Consider the following 16,072-nt stretch of genomic DNA (forward strand, 5'->3'; position numbering starts at 1 on the left):
GCAGAATCAATTAACGATATTGACGTAATTAGTGTGTGCTAATTAATACCAATACATCCCAAATTTCACAAATTTAAATATTATATTAACATTCCTGTACCATTATGAGCAAATAACAGCGTGATAGTTACGTCATAAATAATGCATACGTCAATTTCATGCCACCTTTACCAGCTGTACAAGACATTCAAGCTAGCTAGCTGTTTTAGAGTAGGCTCTATTTTGGCTGTTCTATATCAAAATGATGATATTTTTCCGTTCGCGTTGATATATACAGATTAATGTTGAACTTTCGAAGGTATTTCACTACAAAGTAAGTCTACTAAAAAAAAATTCTAGACAAATGTATTTAATTTTGTTCTATAAAACAATTTTTATTCAAAATTTAGATTAGGTACGTATTTTTGAATAATATAACATATTTACTTAAATTAAAATAAACGGTTATTTTATTTAATAAATTCGTCTTTTTAGTAACAATTTAAAAAAATACACAGTAAAATTATTAAGATTTTATATTTTTCACGTTTTCCCCTTAAAATTAACAATTTTTTAAGATATAAATATAAAAACTTTTTTCTATTGATCTATAAATATTACAGACACTGAATTTGTGTTTACAAGTGTCTAAATATTGTGATTTAACAATTTTGTAAAAAAATAAATAGAAAAAAAAAGTTTTTTGTCAGAATTATTACATAAAAATGTATTTTTATATCCGTATATATACAAAAATGATACAATATTATAAATGCCAAACAAACTTATTGAAAAACGGCCACAAATTTAGACGAATATTCATCATTTCTATTCTACGCAAAAACACTAAAATTTTGTTGTTTATTTTACCAATATCGTTTATTAACACAACTTTTGTTGTATAGATATATAAATAATTTTTTTACATTATCCATTGCGCAACAAATCATGGCATAAAAAGTTAACTGTGCCTTGGCAAGAGCTAAATGTGTAAAATCTCGCTGATCACTCACCGGTAACCGAATAAATAATATTCTTTTGTGTGTTTTCTTGGGACTACGCAACAAATTATGTTATTAAAAAAGGTTTTTAAATTGTGCAATGACAATCGCTAAGATGTAGAACTATTTTCTAAGGACATCAACATATTTTGTTCCTCAATGAAGTTTCCATTGATTGAAACACCGGAAATGAACGACTCAAATGTTCGGTCTAACTCAGGGACCCCAACCAGGTTAGTGCTGGGACCCAAACAATATAACACGTTACGGCTATAATGTCTAACACTGGTACTAGTAGTACATATTGTGAATGATTGTCGTTGAGACAAAAAAACACATACTTGTTTGTCTTATCTTAGCAATTAGCAACGATCTTTTAGAGTCGTGAGGGTATACGGTTATATAATTTTTGCATAGTAAAGGTGAAAGAAAGTGGGACACATTTTCATTTTATTTTCTCGTTCCCATTTAGTAGTAAACAAAAAATCAAAGATTCATAAAACCGTATCCTCGCGACTTTCCATAGACTGTTGTTAAGTGTTTAAAACAAGATCAGGATACTTGGATATTGTGCTAAAGGTGTCCCGCTTTCCCCTAACCTACTATTAGTAGTGTTGAGTAAAATAAATACCGTTAGTGGAAAAACCTCATATTTCCTAATTATATTTTAACAATTAACAACGATCTTTTAAAGTAGTGAGGATACGGTTATACATTTCTGTAAATATTATTTGTTTACTATCAACTAGGATAGAAAAAGAGAATGAAAACATGTACCATCTTACCCAGGCCTACTTTACTTATTTATCCTTCGATTTGGTGATAAACTATTTGATATTAACAAAATATTCACAAATTATTTAACCATATTTGCACAACTTAAAAAATCTTTCGTTAATTGGTAAAAACGGGATTTAGAAATAGACTCAAGCGGAACACCATGGGCACTTTTTGTGGTTCATACAAATCGGTTACGACTATGTAGTTATTCGTATTTAATGAATGGAATGTAACAGTTATTTATCCTCTCGTGGCGGGGTGACGACAGTTTCATAAGGTGGAGCCGCTATGAACAAAAAGGTAGCAGGGTCAAGTCTCGAGCCTATATCCTTTAGACTTTAGAAAGAGGGGGTGTACCGGGGTGTATTACTAGAATAAAATTTAACTAAAAATACAACTACAGCACTTTTATATCAACTTTTAGAAATGGTCGCCAGTCGTCACTAGGTGGGGCAAATGGGCGACGAGGCAAAGGGGAGTCGATTGCTCAAGCGGTAGCTGCTATGACGTCATCAAGCGAGAAACTTGATTCACCAAATCGTTACGCAACAATGAGGAAAGTCGCGGAAGAACAAAGAAGGAGAGTTCGTGAAAACAGGTCAGAGGTCAAATATGACGTGTATGTGGCGTAGACGAAACCATGACGTATGCGTAACGTAAACCAAGCTATATGACGTATGCGTAACGTAGACCAAACCATGACGTATGCGTGACGCGATAACAGAGACCTAAAACTCGCAACAGCGCTATATTAATAGAAATTATTGTTGAAATAATGGAAAATATTTAACACCGCTAGAGAGCGCCAAATAGAGGAGGATCGGCTCGCGATCGCAACCAGGAGACAAGAGGAACAAAAAGCTCAGATAAGATCAGTGTTGGATGGTTTACTTGTCGATGTGAGAAAAGATATTTTACTTTTGCTGCAAGAGAGGATCAACTCCGAGAGAAAGGATATTAAAGGTAGGGCGAGTATACTTGCTTTATTAAAGTGTATTATATTTATTTGTTTTAAAAAAAACAGTATATAGTAGGTTTGAGAAGATAGGACACCTTTTTATTCTAATTTCTCGTCCCACTTAGTAAACAAAGAACATTAAAGAATTATAAAACTGTATCCTCACGACTCCTATAGGCTGTTGTTAATTGTTTAAAACACGGTCAGGATGTTTGGATAATATATGTTAAAGGTGTCCTGTCTTCCCCCAACCTACTGCATATTAAATTAAACCTTATTTGATACAGAAAACGTCATTTAAAAAGCATTGACAAATTAAACAAAAACAATAAACAAAAAGTTACCCACAACTATGTGGTGCCTTGTTAACTGCCACAAATTGTATGAAACAGAACACTTGTACTATAACGGCTGCTGCTGTCCCGCCATTCAAGGATAAATTAGCTAAATTCATTTTTTCCTAAAATTTTTTGGACTACTGTATAATTGTCTTGCCCAAGAACACACAAATCTACAGCGGTATAGCAGCGAAAAGCCTCTAACACGTAACGTTTTGACAGAAGCAGGCTAACTACTCTATGTTTTGTTTTTTGGTTTAAACTATTTGTGGATTTTAACTTTCGTAGCTGAGATGAAGAGCGACCTCCAGCGGGCGGAATCTGGACTAGTTGAAGAAGTGGAGAAGAGAGTGACTAACGGGGAACCTTTCGATGTAAGGGTGGCTCGGGTTCAGAAAGAATTTGAAGCCAGTTTTAATAAAATTCTCAACACCGAGTTAAGCAGGGTGGGTAGTGAGTGAATGAATGTAAAGTTTAATGGGTTCGAGGCTCGGCGCTGCTACCATTGTGAACATGTGTGTCCCTGAACAAGACGCTTTACAAATTAAACATTTTGCTTTGGCAACGGACAAATGACGTCAAGTATTACGTAGGTAGTGACGTCAAGACGATATGACGAGGTTTTTAAAACGTTAATATGAAAACACTTTTTACGTAAAGTAGAACATAAACTATGAATTATGACATGACAGATACGGTTTTTGACGTCACAATGTTATATCACATACGTATAAACGACAAAAACACCTTTGTGAGTCACAGATAGCGTTATTGCGATTTGAAATTCAAATCTTTGAGATTAATATTTAATTCTGGAATATTGTATGTGTGTGGTCGATTGAATAATTCATGCTCCCCCATTCCCCACGTTTCAATCGTTGTGAAGATCTAGCACCTATCCGATTTAAGCCAGTGGGTTACCAAACGTCGTTAAAACTGTGCTGGTATTCGATTTATTCGTGTATATGTCACTTCGGATCTTCTAAAACCTACCTCCTATCTGTTTTAATCAAGTGTAAATAGATCCGAGTTACCATGGTGATTAATTGCGGAGAAACACGCAGCGGATGAATATTTAATGCGTGAACGTAAACGGGGATTCCCAAATGCGTGGGCGATAACATTTGTTTTCCGTTTGCAAGGATGACGTCACGTTTATTACGTCATGCGAATTACGTCACAAATAAGAAACAATTTAAAGAAAGACGGTCTTCCCCAGCCCACTATACTACATCCGTTACAGAAATATAACCTATTTGGAGTCAAATACAAATAAAGTGCTGAAATTAAATCGTGGTTGCTAAACCAAAACACGTAAAACTACTACTTACTGTTTCTGTAACCCTTATCACTGCATAGGCGGGTATAGTTTAACTGTTCTTTTATTTAAAGTAAGTTATCATCACATAAAGCTGGTGTACATTCGTATATAGTAGGTTGGGGAAGATGGGACACCCTTTCAATCTATTTTCTCGAATTATTTGGTAGTAAACAAAGAACATTTAAAGAATTATAAAACCGTATCTTCACGACTCCCATAGGCCGCTGTTAATCGTTTAAAACACGATCAGAATATTTGGACATTATGTTCTAAAAGTGTCCCATCTTCCCCACCCTACTATAATGCCCACGGCGACTTGCTATTAACCAACACTGAATATAAATATCATAATGTATGTAAACATTATATGTATATACAGTTACAAACCACACTTGTTTATATACCAGGCATCATATAACATATATAAATATCATTTTACCGGAAGATCGCATATTAAAATTCGAAATGAAAATTTTAAATGATAAACGTCAATGGTAGGGTTTATAATCCTTATTAAAGCCGACTAAACCTTTTAAACTAACATTGTGGGCGTATGTGTCCTTGGGCAAGACACTTAACAGCAATTGCTCCAACCCAGTGGTCACTAATAGGTTGTCCAAATTATCAGCCATACCTAAAAATATCCTAAAAAAAATCACCCACAAAGTAACATACTTGGTAACTCGTAAGCTGACACGAGGTGTTTAAACATCCGTGTTATAACGACTGTCGTTTTCCGGCCACGCGTCTGATATTTTTGTCTGATACAATAAACCCAGACCAGCAAGCAATCCTTTACGTTAGAACTACAAGCTGTAGACAGCAACACACATAAAGCTTTCGGCGTGCGGGTTTTGTGCAAAAAGCGGGAACGCTTGTAAGTTGTGAAACACGAATGCCTGAAGTAATTATGACGTCATATATGCGATAACGTGAAGAATCCGTGACGTCATAAGCTTTGCGATCTTACGCGACGTAAAGGTTATTATGTCATAATGTAATTTTCTGACACTTCAGCAACACCGCTTTTTAGGTAATGCTCTTTTCCACTCTATATGTTCGTATAGGACAGTATGGTTTAACCAAAGTTAGTATAGAGAGTTTAACGACTGTTGTTTTGCTGTTGATCCTCTTCGTTGTTTTAATAGCATGATTTTCGCACTAACGTTTTCGAAGAGATGTATAAAATATATGTTATGCGTGTTGTGGAACTTTGCTTTGGCTGAGCATAGGTCAAAGTTTTTATACGTTGTCACTATTATGACGTCACTAACCTGCTACGTTTTAGGTCCAGAGAGAGATTCTGTCGGACATCGACGGAAAAATTAATTCCGAAAAACGAAAATGGGAAGAAAGTTTTAAACGCGAGGCAGACAGACGCATAAGGGCCGCGGAAGACGCGATCAGAACCGATTTTCGCGTCGGTCTCGAAGACTCTCAGAAACAATGTGGAGATATTTTGTCCAGTATGCAGGAAAGAACGGGGAGCCTTGAACAGAAACTAGTGGCCAAGATGGCGGCCGTTGAAGCGGTCGCTTCGGCAAAAATTGCGGAATCGGAGCGGACGACTCGGCAAATGATCGGACAGAAAATGGACGAAAGAGACTCGAATTTAAAACAGGAGTTTAAAGAAGAATCCGAGGTTTTGAGGCAAGATATTTCTCAAATGAAAGTGGAAGTGACGACACTACAATCGAAGTGTTGCGTCATACTGTAACTATGACGTCACAATAAACTTCTGGTTTATTGCTTGAATATTTTCGCTGTTTACCAGCAGTTGATTATTTGATCATAAAATAAACAATTGACGCATTCAATGACGTCACACAAGATATTTTACGTCGCTGTTTTCTGACGCGTTTTTTATTGTTTTAATTCAAATGCTTCGCTATTGTGATTGTGACGCGCAATTACGTTGATATGAACCACGGAAATGCATAAATTACAAAATTTAAAGAAACATCGATTATTTGTCGATTATTCTTCAAACAAACAACACGATGGTTGAAGGTAAGAATTAATATATTAATATATCCTATGAATATAGTAGTAGGGTGGGAGAAGATGGGACACCTCTAGAACATAATATCTAAATATACCGATCGTGTTTTAAACAATTAACAACGGTCAATGGAAGTCGTGAGGAAACGGTTTTATAATTTCTTGAAAATTCCTTGTTTACTACCAAATGCGACGAGAATAGAATAAAAAGGTGTCCCATGTTCCCCATCCTACTACATAGATATTTGATAGTTAAATGGATTAGTATAATGTACAAGTTAGTAGTATTCTGCCGTAATTATTCTAGGAGTTATAACATAACTTTTTGGGTGGTTGTTTTCATGGATTTTTATTTTTTTTACGTATGGCTTACAATCTGGTCAACCCATTAGTGACCACTGGGTTGGAGCAATTAGCGTTAAGTTACCCTGCCCAAGGACACATACGCCCACAATGGTAGCAGCACTGAGCCGTGAACCCTAATCCCCTGACTCTTTCGTAATTTCAGGGTTGCCTTTTAAAATAACGTCGTGCGACGAACCGAAAAGCTACGTCAGCAAAGACCAAGATGGTGACGTCATCTACATAAACCGAAATTGGATGCGTATGCTGCCATCTGGCGGAGAGAATTTTCTAATGATCCCAGCTTTAAATGGAGAAGTGAACGCTGTTTCGTTCCAAAACCAAAGCGATACGAATTTATTCTTACGTCACAAGGGGTTTAAAATTTTGTTGGAAAAATTTGCGGACGAGAATGGGTTTAAAGATGACGTGTCGTTTTATCCACGTCATAGTACCTATTGTGAGGTAAGATTTAGCGGGGCACAACAGTGGTTATAATATGAAAGTTCTGTTTCATACACCCTGTGCCAGCTTACAAGTCACCACGTGTGTAATTCTGCAAGTGATTATATTGAAGGCTATTTTTATCTGGCTGACAAGTTTAGACAACCCATTAGGGATCACTGGATTAGAGCAATCACAGTGAAGTGTTAAGCCCTAGGATACATATTAACAATAGGGGCAGCATCGAGCCTCGAACCCGTAACATCTGCTGGCTAGAGCCAAGAGGTAGTCACACTAACCAATTTGGTAGTATAGTTTTAACCAACGTCAACGTAATCTGAATGATGATGTAATTTAAACGAAGGAACACAAACACTAACCATTATGACGTAATAATGCATTCTATTACAGACAGGAGTGATGTACGAATGTTGCAACATACCAAACTATTACGTCACAATTGGTAGATTCGGTTTAATAATCGCTAATTTTGAAAACACGACGGAAGAAGTTGTTACTTTTCAACTAGAACTACAAAAGAATGAATAATTGTAAAAACCAATTAAAATAGTTTTTCAATATTTACAGTTCAATCCTAATATAAACAACTACTTAACAAAATTAACATTTTTTTTAATTATGTAAAAAAATCTAGTCGCTTGGTGGCAGTATGGCGCAGCAACAGCAGCGTCTCGCTCATGTGTAATAAAACACCTATTTATTATTATTTATAAAGTTTTAATAAACTGTTTATTGCTTTGTATTAGATTTGTTCATAGACTGTCGTGTGCACATAATTACCATGTTAATATTCGATCGCAATTTATAAACATATTTGCACCTCAATCAGTGTTTCTCAAACTTTTATGATTCGTCTCTTTCCATAGACACCAACACCAGTCGCCCAAACTTCAACGATAATATATAGTATGGTGAGGGAAGATGGGACACCTGTTTATTGTATTTTCTCGTCTAATTTGTTAGTAAATAAAGAAAATTCAAAGATTTATAGAACTATATCCTCACGACTCCCGTAAACCGTTGTTAATTGTTTAAAACACGATCAGGATATTTAGATATTACGTGCTAAAGGTGTCCCATCTTCATCCACCCTACTATATATTCTAAATTTAGTTGAACGCATTCATACAAATGGTATTTCGCAACATTTAAATAATAAAAAAAGTTAATGAAACACAGGTCCACACACCCACGCGCTCGTTCCCCAAGTTTTATAGAGTTACTGTATAACTATGACGTCACAAACGTCGTTAAAATGTTGCTACAACACAATTTACATTGTTACGTATATATAAACCTGGTCATTGTGCCATTGTTTGCGAACAAAGCAAATTATCATTAACTTGTTTCGATTGTGGGTCATAATTACTTTGGAGAAGCGACGTTTGTTGACAATCGTTACGTGTGACGTAATAATGAACATAATGCGTAAAGCGTCACGTGTAATAATCGACGTAAAATGAATCACGCTTATGACGTCCCAACGCAACTTCACGTAAAAATAGTTTCTACTTTTAGAATCTGCAGAAATGACAACATTTCTATGTTTAAGCATTCTACAAATATTGTTACAACTAATCGCGTAACACCGCGGTTAATATGGCGTCATACAACTCGCGATTATCACCTAAGTATGCGAGGATTGTTACGTCACAGGGGGGTCTCCACTAACGACGAAAACTTGCGAAAAATGTCGTGTTTTCGTGCGGAGTCCGAATTCTTGATATTTTTGACACAACCGCCTGACTCACGAAGATTAGAACACACACACACATGAAAGTGATGAATTAGTTGTGTAACACCTACGTAGAATCTTGAGATACAGGATTGTGTGACTTATACCTGATGCTCGCTGTTAAACAATTGAAGAATCTATAATTATGGATATACCCGACGTACAAACGTATAAATAGCACATTATATACAAGTATGTTGTATATTAAACTAGTTGTGTAAAACCCAACAGGTGGAATCTGAAAATACAGGTTTAAGTAACCGTATCCCTTATGCTCGCTGTCTAAACGTCCAAATAGTTTATAATTGCGGGCATATCTTTAAATAGCACATCATGCACAAAATACTATATATTGCATCGGGTGTGTAAAAAGTGCACGTGGTCTCTTGAAAAACAGGGTTGAGACTCTAATATATAGTAGGGTGGGGTAAGATGGGACATCCTCTAGTAGGGTGGGGTAAGATGGGACAGTCTAACACGTAATACTCAAATATACCGATCGTGTTTGAAAACATTAACAACAGTCCATGGGAGTCGTGAGGATACGGCTTTATATATACCAGTATATTTGAGGACTAGAATATGCTGGTTACGTGGGATGTGGGTTAGTATCTTGAAGAACAGGTTGTATTAAAATAGTGCGTGTTAAATGCAATGCACCTTATGCTCGCTGTCAAACGTCTGAGTAATTACGTGCTAAAGCCTGGGGGTTTGATGCGGAATTTTTATACTTTTACCTCGAAAAGTTGAAATCAGTACATTTAGTTTGGTATACAATTTAAAGTACTTTGAGGTAAGATAGAGCTTTTTAGCACGTAATATACAATATTTCATATTACGTGTTTTTAACAACTAGTAAAATGATTTACAGTCGTGAAGATACGGTTGTGTAATTCCTAGACTACAGTTCTACCCCAGCCTATTATATAGTAGGGCGGGGGTAGATGGGACACCTTTAGCACATAATATCTAAATATCCTGATCACTTTTTAAACAATTACCAACGGTCTATGGGAGTCGTGAGAATATGGTTTTATAATTCTTTGAATGTTCTTTGTTTACCACAAATGAGACGAGAAGATAGAGGTAAAAGATGTCCCATCTTCCCCACCACTGTATTATTATTTTTGCCAGGTCCACAACTGGATTTTACTACACTACTTTAAAACAATACATTGTCTTATAAATGGTACAATTATAAATACTCTGGTATACACCATATACCAAACAGTGCTAACTCATGGAATAGCATAAGAATATATAGTAGGGTGGGGGAAATGGGACACCTTTAGTTCAAATATCCTGATCTATTTTAAACTTTTTTTAAACTAATAACGGTCTATGGGAGTCGTGAAGATATAGTTCTATAATTCTTTGAATTGTCCTTGTTTATTGCCAAATAATAGAATGAAAAGGTGTCCCATCTTCTCCCACACTGCTATATTACAAGTCTCCCCATATAACACTCCTGTTATGTAAGTTATGTCATTATCAGTAATTCGAGTAAGCGTTAACGCCATGTGAGGTAAAGATAATGAATTCCGAATTCCAATTCTACGAGATAAACGCTTTGTGTCATGATTATGACGTAATAATATCCTTTCTCTTTCATAATTAGACTCCATTTAACTAAACTGTGACGTCACAGAAGAATATGATGATTAATGATGACGAACAATAGCGATTGTTTCGCCTCAGTTACCGAACATGTGATTTTGCACACGGCACTAAAACAGGAGAAAATCTTGAGTTTGTAATAATGGCGTAATTCATAAATTGTACACAACCGAAACCATCTAGAATTCAGAGAAATTGTTATTTTTCAACGAACTCGAATCCCCTGGAGCGTTCACGCCCTCGCAATACTCAATTTTATCTGTATGACGTCATTCCTATCGCGTGATGACGTAATCCAACGTCACCTTTACGTAATAGAACGTCTGGTCGGCGTCAACTTTGTATAAGAGCTGACAGAGGAATTTTCAAAACGAACCTTTTATCTTAAAGTTAAACTTTAGGGACATAACATCTCTGAAGTTGAAGCAATGAAACAACTCTGGTCTAAATTCCAGATCCCATAGCGTGGCTCACTTTAGTACAGGACCATACACATTTGGAATAGAATGTCTGGGGCATTTGTTCGTTTTTGAGATAATTTTAGCGACATTGGTGGAGACTAATGATGCTATTACCACGGTTTCTAAAAAAAAACAGAATTTGTTGCGTTTTTTATCTATGTGCCAAGATTGTGTATAGCTTGGCCTATTAGAGATATAGTTGGGTGGGGGAAGACGGGACACCTTTAGCACATAATATCCAAATATTCTGATCGTGTTTTAAACAATTAACAACGGTCTATGGGAGTCGTGAGGATACCGTTTTATAAGTTCTTTATTTACTACCAAATAGTACGAGAGAACAGAATGAAAAGGTTTCGCATCTTTCCCAGCACCCTAATATACCTCTTATGGAATGCCATGTGTAAAGACAAAACTATGTTAAAGCTTTTATAGGAGGTGAGCGAATCTGTTTACCGCTTTAAGTTCAACTTATAACAATTTCTGAATAAAATTTTTTCTTTTATAAATAATCTACAAGTTTTGCATTTTTTCATATTTTTTGCCAATATTTCAAGTATATAAACTCGTATCCAAAAAATAAATGATTTTAACCTGAAAAAACACTAGTTTTGTGAAACAATGATTGAATGCAACTTATATTTATCCTCGAGTGGCGGGCAACGACAGTCGCTATACCACGGGTGTTTTGTTTCATACACCTCGTGCTTGCTTACGTATTACCAGTTATGTAACCTGTACATTGGTGGAGACAAATGATACTAATAAAACGGTTTCTCAAAGAAAAACAGAATTCGTTGCGTTTCTTATCCATGTGCCAAGATTGTGTAGCTTGGCCTATTAGAGATATAGTAGGGTGGGGTAAGATGGGGCCTTTAGCGCAGTAGCGCAGCAGATGGCTGGGCAGCGACAGTCGCTATACACAACGTGTATTCTGTTTCATACACCTCATGCCCGCTTAGGTATTACCAATTATGTTGCCTGTAAAACCCGTGGCAGGGGGGTATCATTGGAGCTGTAAAGGTTCAAATACACCTGCCTGTTCAAGTGGTTTATCCCAATGTCCGTTTATACGGGGGGTATATTAACATGACCCTGTTATAATCACAAATCTAGTTACCAGAGTAACTTAAAAAACAGCTAATTGAAGCAACGTTTGCAGTATTACTATATTGTTGATGAAATGCTGGTAAAGATGGAATACTGTGAGCACTTTTCTAATTTAACAACGCTATTTTAAAGTCTTGAAAATACCAATATAAAATTCTAAAACTTGTCCCATTGTACCCCACCCTACCTGTCCCATTGTACCCCACCTACCATACATATGTAGCATACTACTGCGTAAATAGATGAACACACTTGGAAACTAAAACCTATATTTTTTAGACGTCTCTTTATACAACAACGTTATTTTAGTATGTCCCATCTAACCCCAACATACTAAAAAACTATATCCGAATAACTGAATGAATGTAACTTATTTACCCTCGGGTGGCGGGGCAACCACAGTGGTTACAAACAGATGTTCTGTTTCATACACCTCATAATTTCAGGAAATTTATCCCAAATATTTACCCTCGTACCTATTTCCTGGGTTCCGGGGTAAAGAGTCGAATTCACCTCCAAATTGCTAGCGGGGTTACTAAAGGTCGCTATTACGTACGTGTTATTGGGTTACTACGGGTCAAATATGGAAGGAATGTCACCCAGACGACCAAAGGCGCGACACCATCTGTTACAAGGTCCAGGATTGTCGAGATTAATTGATATTTTCAGGTTTATCTTGTGATCTAAGTTTTGCGGGAAATCTTTTATGTTGAGGATGGTGATTCAAACTGCGGTTGTGTTGAATAAATATATGTTGTTTGGGAAAGACAAAGATAGGTTTCTAAATCTGCGGGTTGTGGTGTGTCGGCTCAGGTATACACAAAGACATGGTTGCCGCAAACTTTCATTTATTGCTTAAAACTTTTTTATGTATAGTAGTGTGGGGTAATATGGGACACCTATTAATTCTAATTTCTTGTCCCATTTGGTAAACAAAGAACATTCAAACATTTGTAAAAACCGTATTGGATATTGTGTACTAACAGTGTCCCATCTTAACCCACCTTACTATATTATTTTTGGCATGTTTTTGTGTCGTAACATTTTGATCTTGCGTTATTTAAAAATTATTTAAAAATTAAAATTATATTTCACAACTAGAAACGTTGAATGTTTATTAAAAATTAAAAGTTGACATTAGTTAGGGAAAAGTATCGCGGCACCCTTTCACTAAATTATGTGTAAGATGGTCCAAGAACAACTATAACTGTTTCCCCACGACTGTGATAACATTTTTAATTGCGCTAAAACACGATTAGGAAGTATTCGACATTATGTGCTAACGGTACCCATTTTACCCCACAGTACTATACATGGTTATTTGTTTCTTCGAATACGACCGCGAAAATGAGACGAAAACATGGGCCATCTCACCCCACAGTACTTTATATCTTTGATCTGCTTTCGTTACTCGTTGCATTTTTTCTACAACCCAGGAACCCATGTTATAATTACGTATAGACTTTAATAATGGCCATTGTTACAACGTAAACCGATTACTCCGTCATAAAACACTTGAAAAGTGCGACAAGTTAATTCATGTCCGTCACAACTGGAGAAAGACACTTGAGTTTGTGACGTCACATTGGATTATTGTGTAGTGATAATGTCTGAAATCAAAACGCCTGAAAAACCGGATACTCGAAAACTATTCGTCGCTTTTACTACATCTATATAGGTGTCTTAATGCTGCTAAGTTTTGCACACGGAAAACTTAGAAAAATGTCTATTTTACGGGGTTTAATTTGTTAACGGTAACTATATCTTACCCCACTATACATACAGACATGTATACGCACATAAAGACATCTCAAAAAAACTTTATAGTAGGGTGGGGAAAGTTGGGACGCCTTTTCATTCCGTTTTCTCGTCCTATTTAGTAATAAACAATGGAACATTCAAAGAATTATAGAACGGTATCCTCACGACTCCCATAGACCGTTGTTAACTGTTTAAAACACGATCAGGATATTTGGATATTAAGCGCTAAAGGTGTCACGTATTACCGAAAATTAGTAAAAGTAGACTATTTAGTCTAGAATAGGATTTTAAAATAAATGTGAAACACGCAAAATCAAGACGCATGTATATAGGGTGGGGGAAGATGGGACATCTTTAGCAGATATAGTATCTAGAGTGAAAAGGTGTCCCATCTTCCCCCACCCTACTATATGTTTAGATGTAAAGAATTTTTTTAAGCCACAAGTTTTAAAATAAACCATATCTCGACACCTCCCTACAGGATAACGAATTCTATAATTGTGATAAAATAAAACGTGCCTTCCGTAAAAGACACTGACCACTGTTGAGGTATTATTATGTCACAATTAAGGCCTGGCATCCTGCGACATGAAAGTGAGAACGCGCGACGTTTTTCCAATTAAAGTTTTGAAATTAAAATAATTGAGACGCACGCCTTCTAAAAACGTCGCGAAGTTACTACGATCGTGTTAAAATAAGACACCATGCCCGTTTGTGTTAAGAAAATTGTTGGCGAATTTTATGAAAATGATACTTTTTATGATTACCGAGTTTTTCGGACAGTAACTTGGTGGATAGTAACCTCTTTTACGCTGATGATGGACCAAGTTACTGTCTAGATACTAAACTCATGATCAGCAGATGTTTTTAAGTGTCAGTCCACTACAACCGCGAGAATTTTAGATTAAATTCAGCATAAACATCACTTTTATTAAGCACGCCACGCGCAAAACACTTGTGAGTGCTTTAAAACGATAAACAACTTTAATTTACACTCGGAACGTAGATTAACATGCTATTACTTTATAATTGCACCGATTGTGGGCAATATGAAATAGAACGGTTTCCAATATTAGAAAATTAAAATGTTTTTAGTCAAATCGTCCGTATATATTACATGTCATCTGATAAGCAACAATTTAAATTGTAAGTATTTTATAAACTATAAAAACACACGAAACCGCTATGTTATAACGGCTGTGGTTGCCACGCCACGCGAGGATAAACAAGCTCCATTCATTCATTTACTTTATTAATTTTATGTAAAACTAAAGCTGTTTTCGTACAATAGTTTTTAGATGCAATTTTTTTTGTGATCCCATTTTTTGGTAACTATAGAGATTGAAATTGAAGAGTAAAATAACACGCTGGGTACGAAATATGATTTCTAGCAGTTAACATAACCACAGACTGTACACGCGGTGGTGCAAGAGAGCCGATACTTCACAAATTTACGCCATCGGCGGTTTCGCGAAAATCTGCCGGATCGGTAAGTCCAAATCACCGCCAAATAATATTTTTACTTGAGGGTATAAATCACACAAAATATTTCGCATGCCGACGTAACACCTAGTGCTTGTGACATCAGAAGGTCATTTATTGCAACACAACACCTGGCAGAAAACAAATTGACCTGGCCTTAAATTGCCTACAGTTAATTGCGGTCACGAAAAAGGTGTTTTAAAATTAACGAAGAATGATAAATACGGTTTACGGCCAAGGGTATAACGGGTTTACGGCCCACGATAATAACTATGTGATTGGCTCGTTTAAAATTCATAAATAATCTCATCTGTGATGTCACATAGGTGTAATTTTATGAAGTAAGAAAATCAATTGTTCGCTCACAGTAAGAGTGAAAAACAAAGTTGGGAAACCATCTGTTCAACTTTCTCGAATATTTGTCTAAATTTGCGGCGATTTTCCACATGTTTAGCTTTCATGCTAAGTTTGGACTGACATATTTCAAAATGTCCTTTTTTGGTCAAATTCGCCGCATTCTTTGGCCCAATTCGGCATAGACAAAAACCACTGTGACGTTTTAAAACATTCCAATCTGACGTAACAATCAGAATTGCTCACTTTCCTCTTATCTCTCTCACTTCTCTACCGACTGTTTCTTTCTTTTCCCACGAACGAGAATCGCTTTTTTCGCGGCCGTCGCGAGTTCGCGAGACAGCGAAAATATTCGCAAGCCATAAAA

At 36.1% G+C, this 16,072-nt stretch overlaps 2 protein-coding genes across 3 annotated transcripts; both read left to right on the forward strand.

The window, feature by feature from the left end:
• Positions 1-176: 176 nt before the first annotated feature.
• Positions 177-6,337, forward strand: LOC149740876 (uncharacterized). Of its 2 annotated transcripts, none has more exons than XM_089871848.1 (6): positions 177-313; positions 1,116-1,213; positions 2,185-2,358; positions 2,560-2,723; positions 3,345-3,502; positions 5,666-6,337. In XM_089871848.1, exons 2-6 carry the CDS (start codon positions 1,140-1,142, stop codon positions 6,092-6,094), a joined length of 999 nt encoding a protein of 332 aa, XP_089727974.1. In that variant the 5' UTR covers positions 177-313; positions 1,116-1,139; the 3' UTR covers positions 6,095-6,337. The 2 variants fall into 2 exon arrangements, with proteins under 2 accessions (XP_089727974.1, XP_089727975.1); XM_089871849.1 differs by having other exon boundaries at positions 3,345-3,430.
• Positions 6,247-7,907, forward strand: LOC149740877 (uncharacterized). Its single transcript, XM_089871850.1, has 3 exons — positions 6,247-6,387; positions 6,887-7,185; positions 7,576-7,907. The coding sequence occupies exons 1-3, from the start codon at positions 6,378-6,380 to the stop codon at positions 7,711-7,713; spliced, it is 447 nt and encodes a 148-aa protein (XP_089727976.1). The 5' UTR covers positions 6,247-6,377; the 3' UTR covers positions 7,714-7,907.
• Positions 7,908-16,072: the final 8,165 nt, after the last annotated feature.

This window comes from Ciona robusta, chromosome 2 (assembly GCF_009617815.1).
Source record: "Ciona robusta chromosome 2, ASM961781v2".
Lineage (NCBI taxonomy): Eukaryota > Metazoa > Chordata > Ascidiacea > Phlebobranchia > Cionidae > Ciona > Ciona robusta.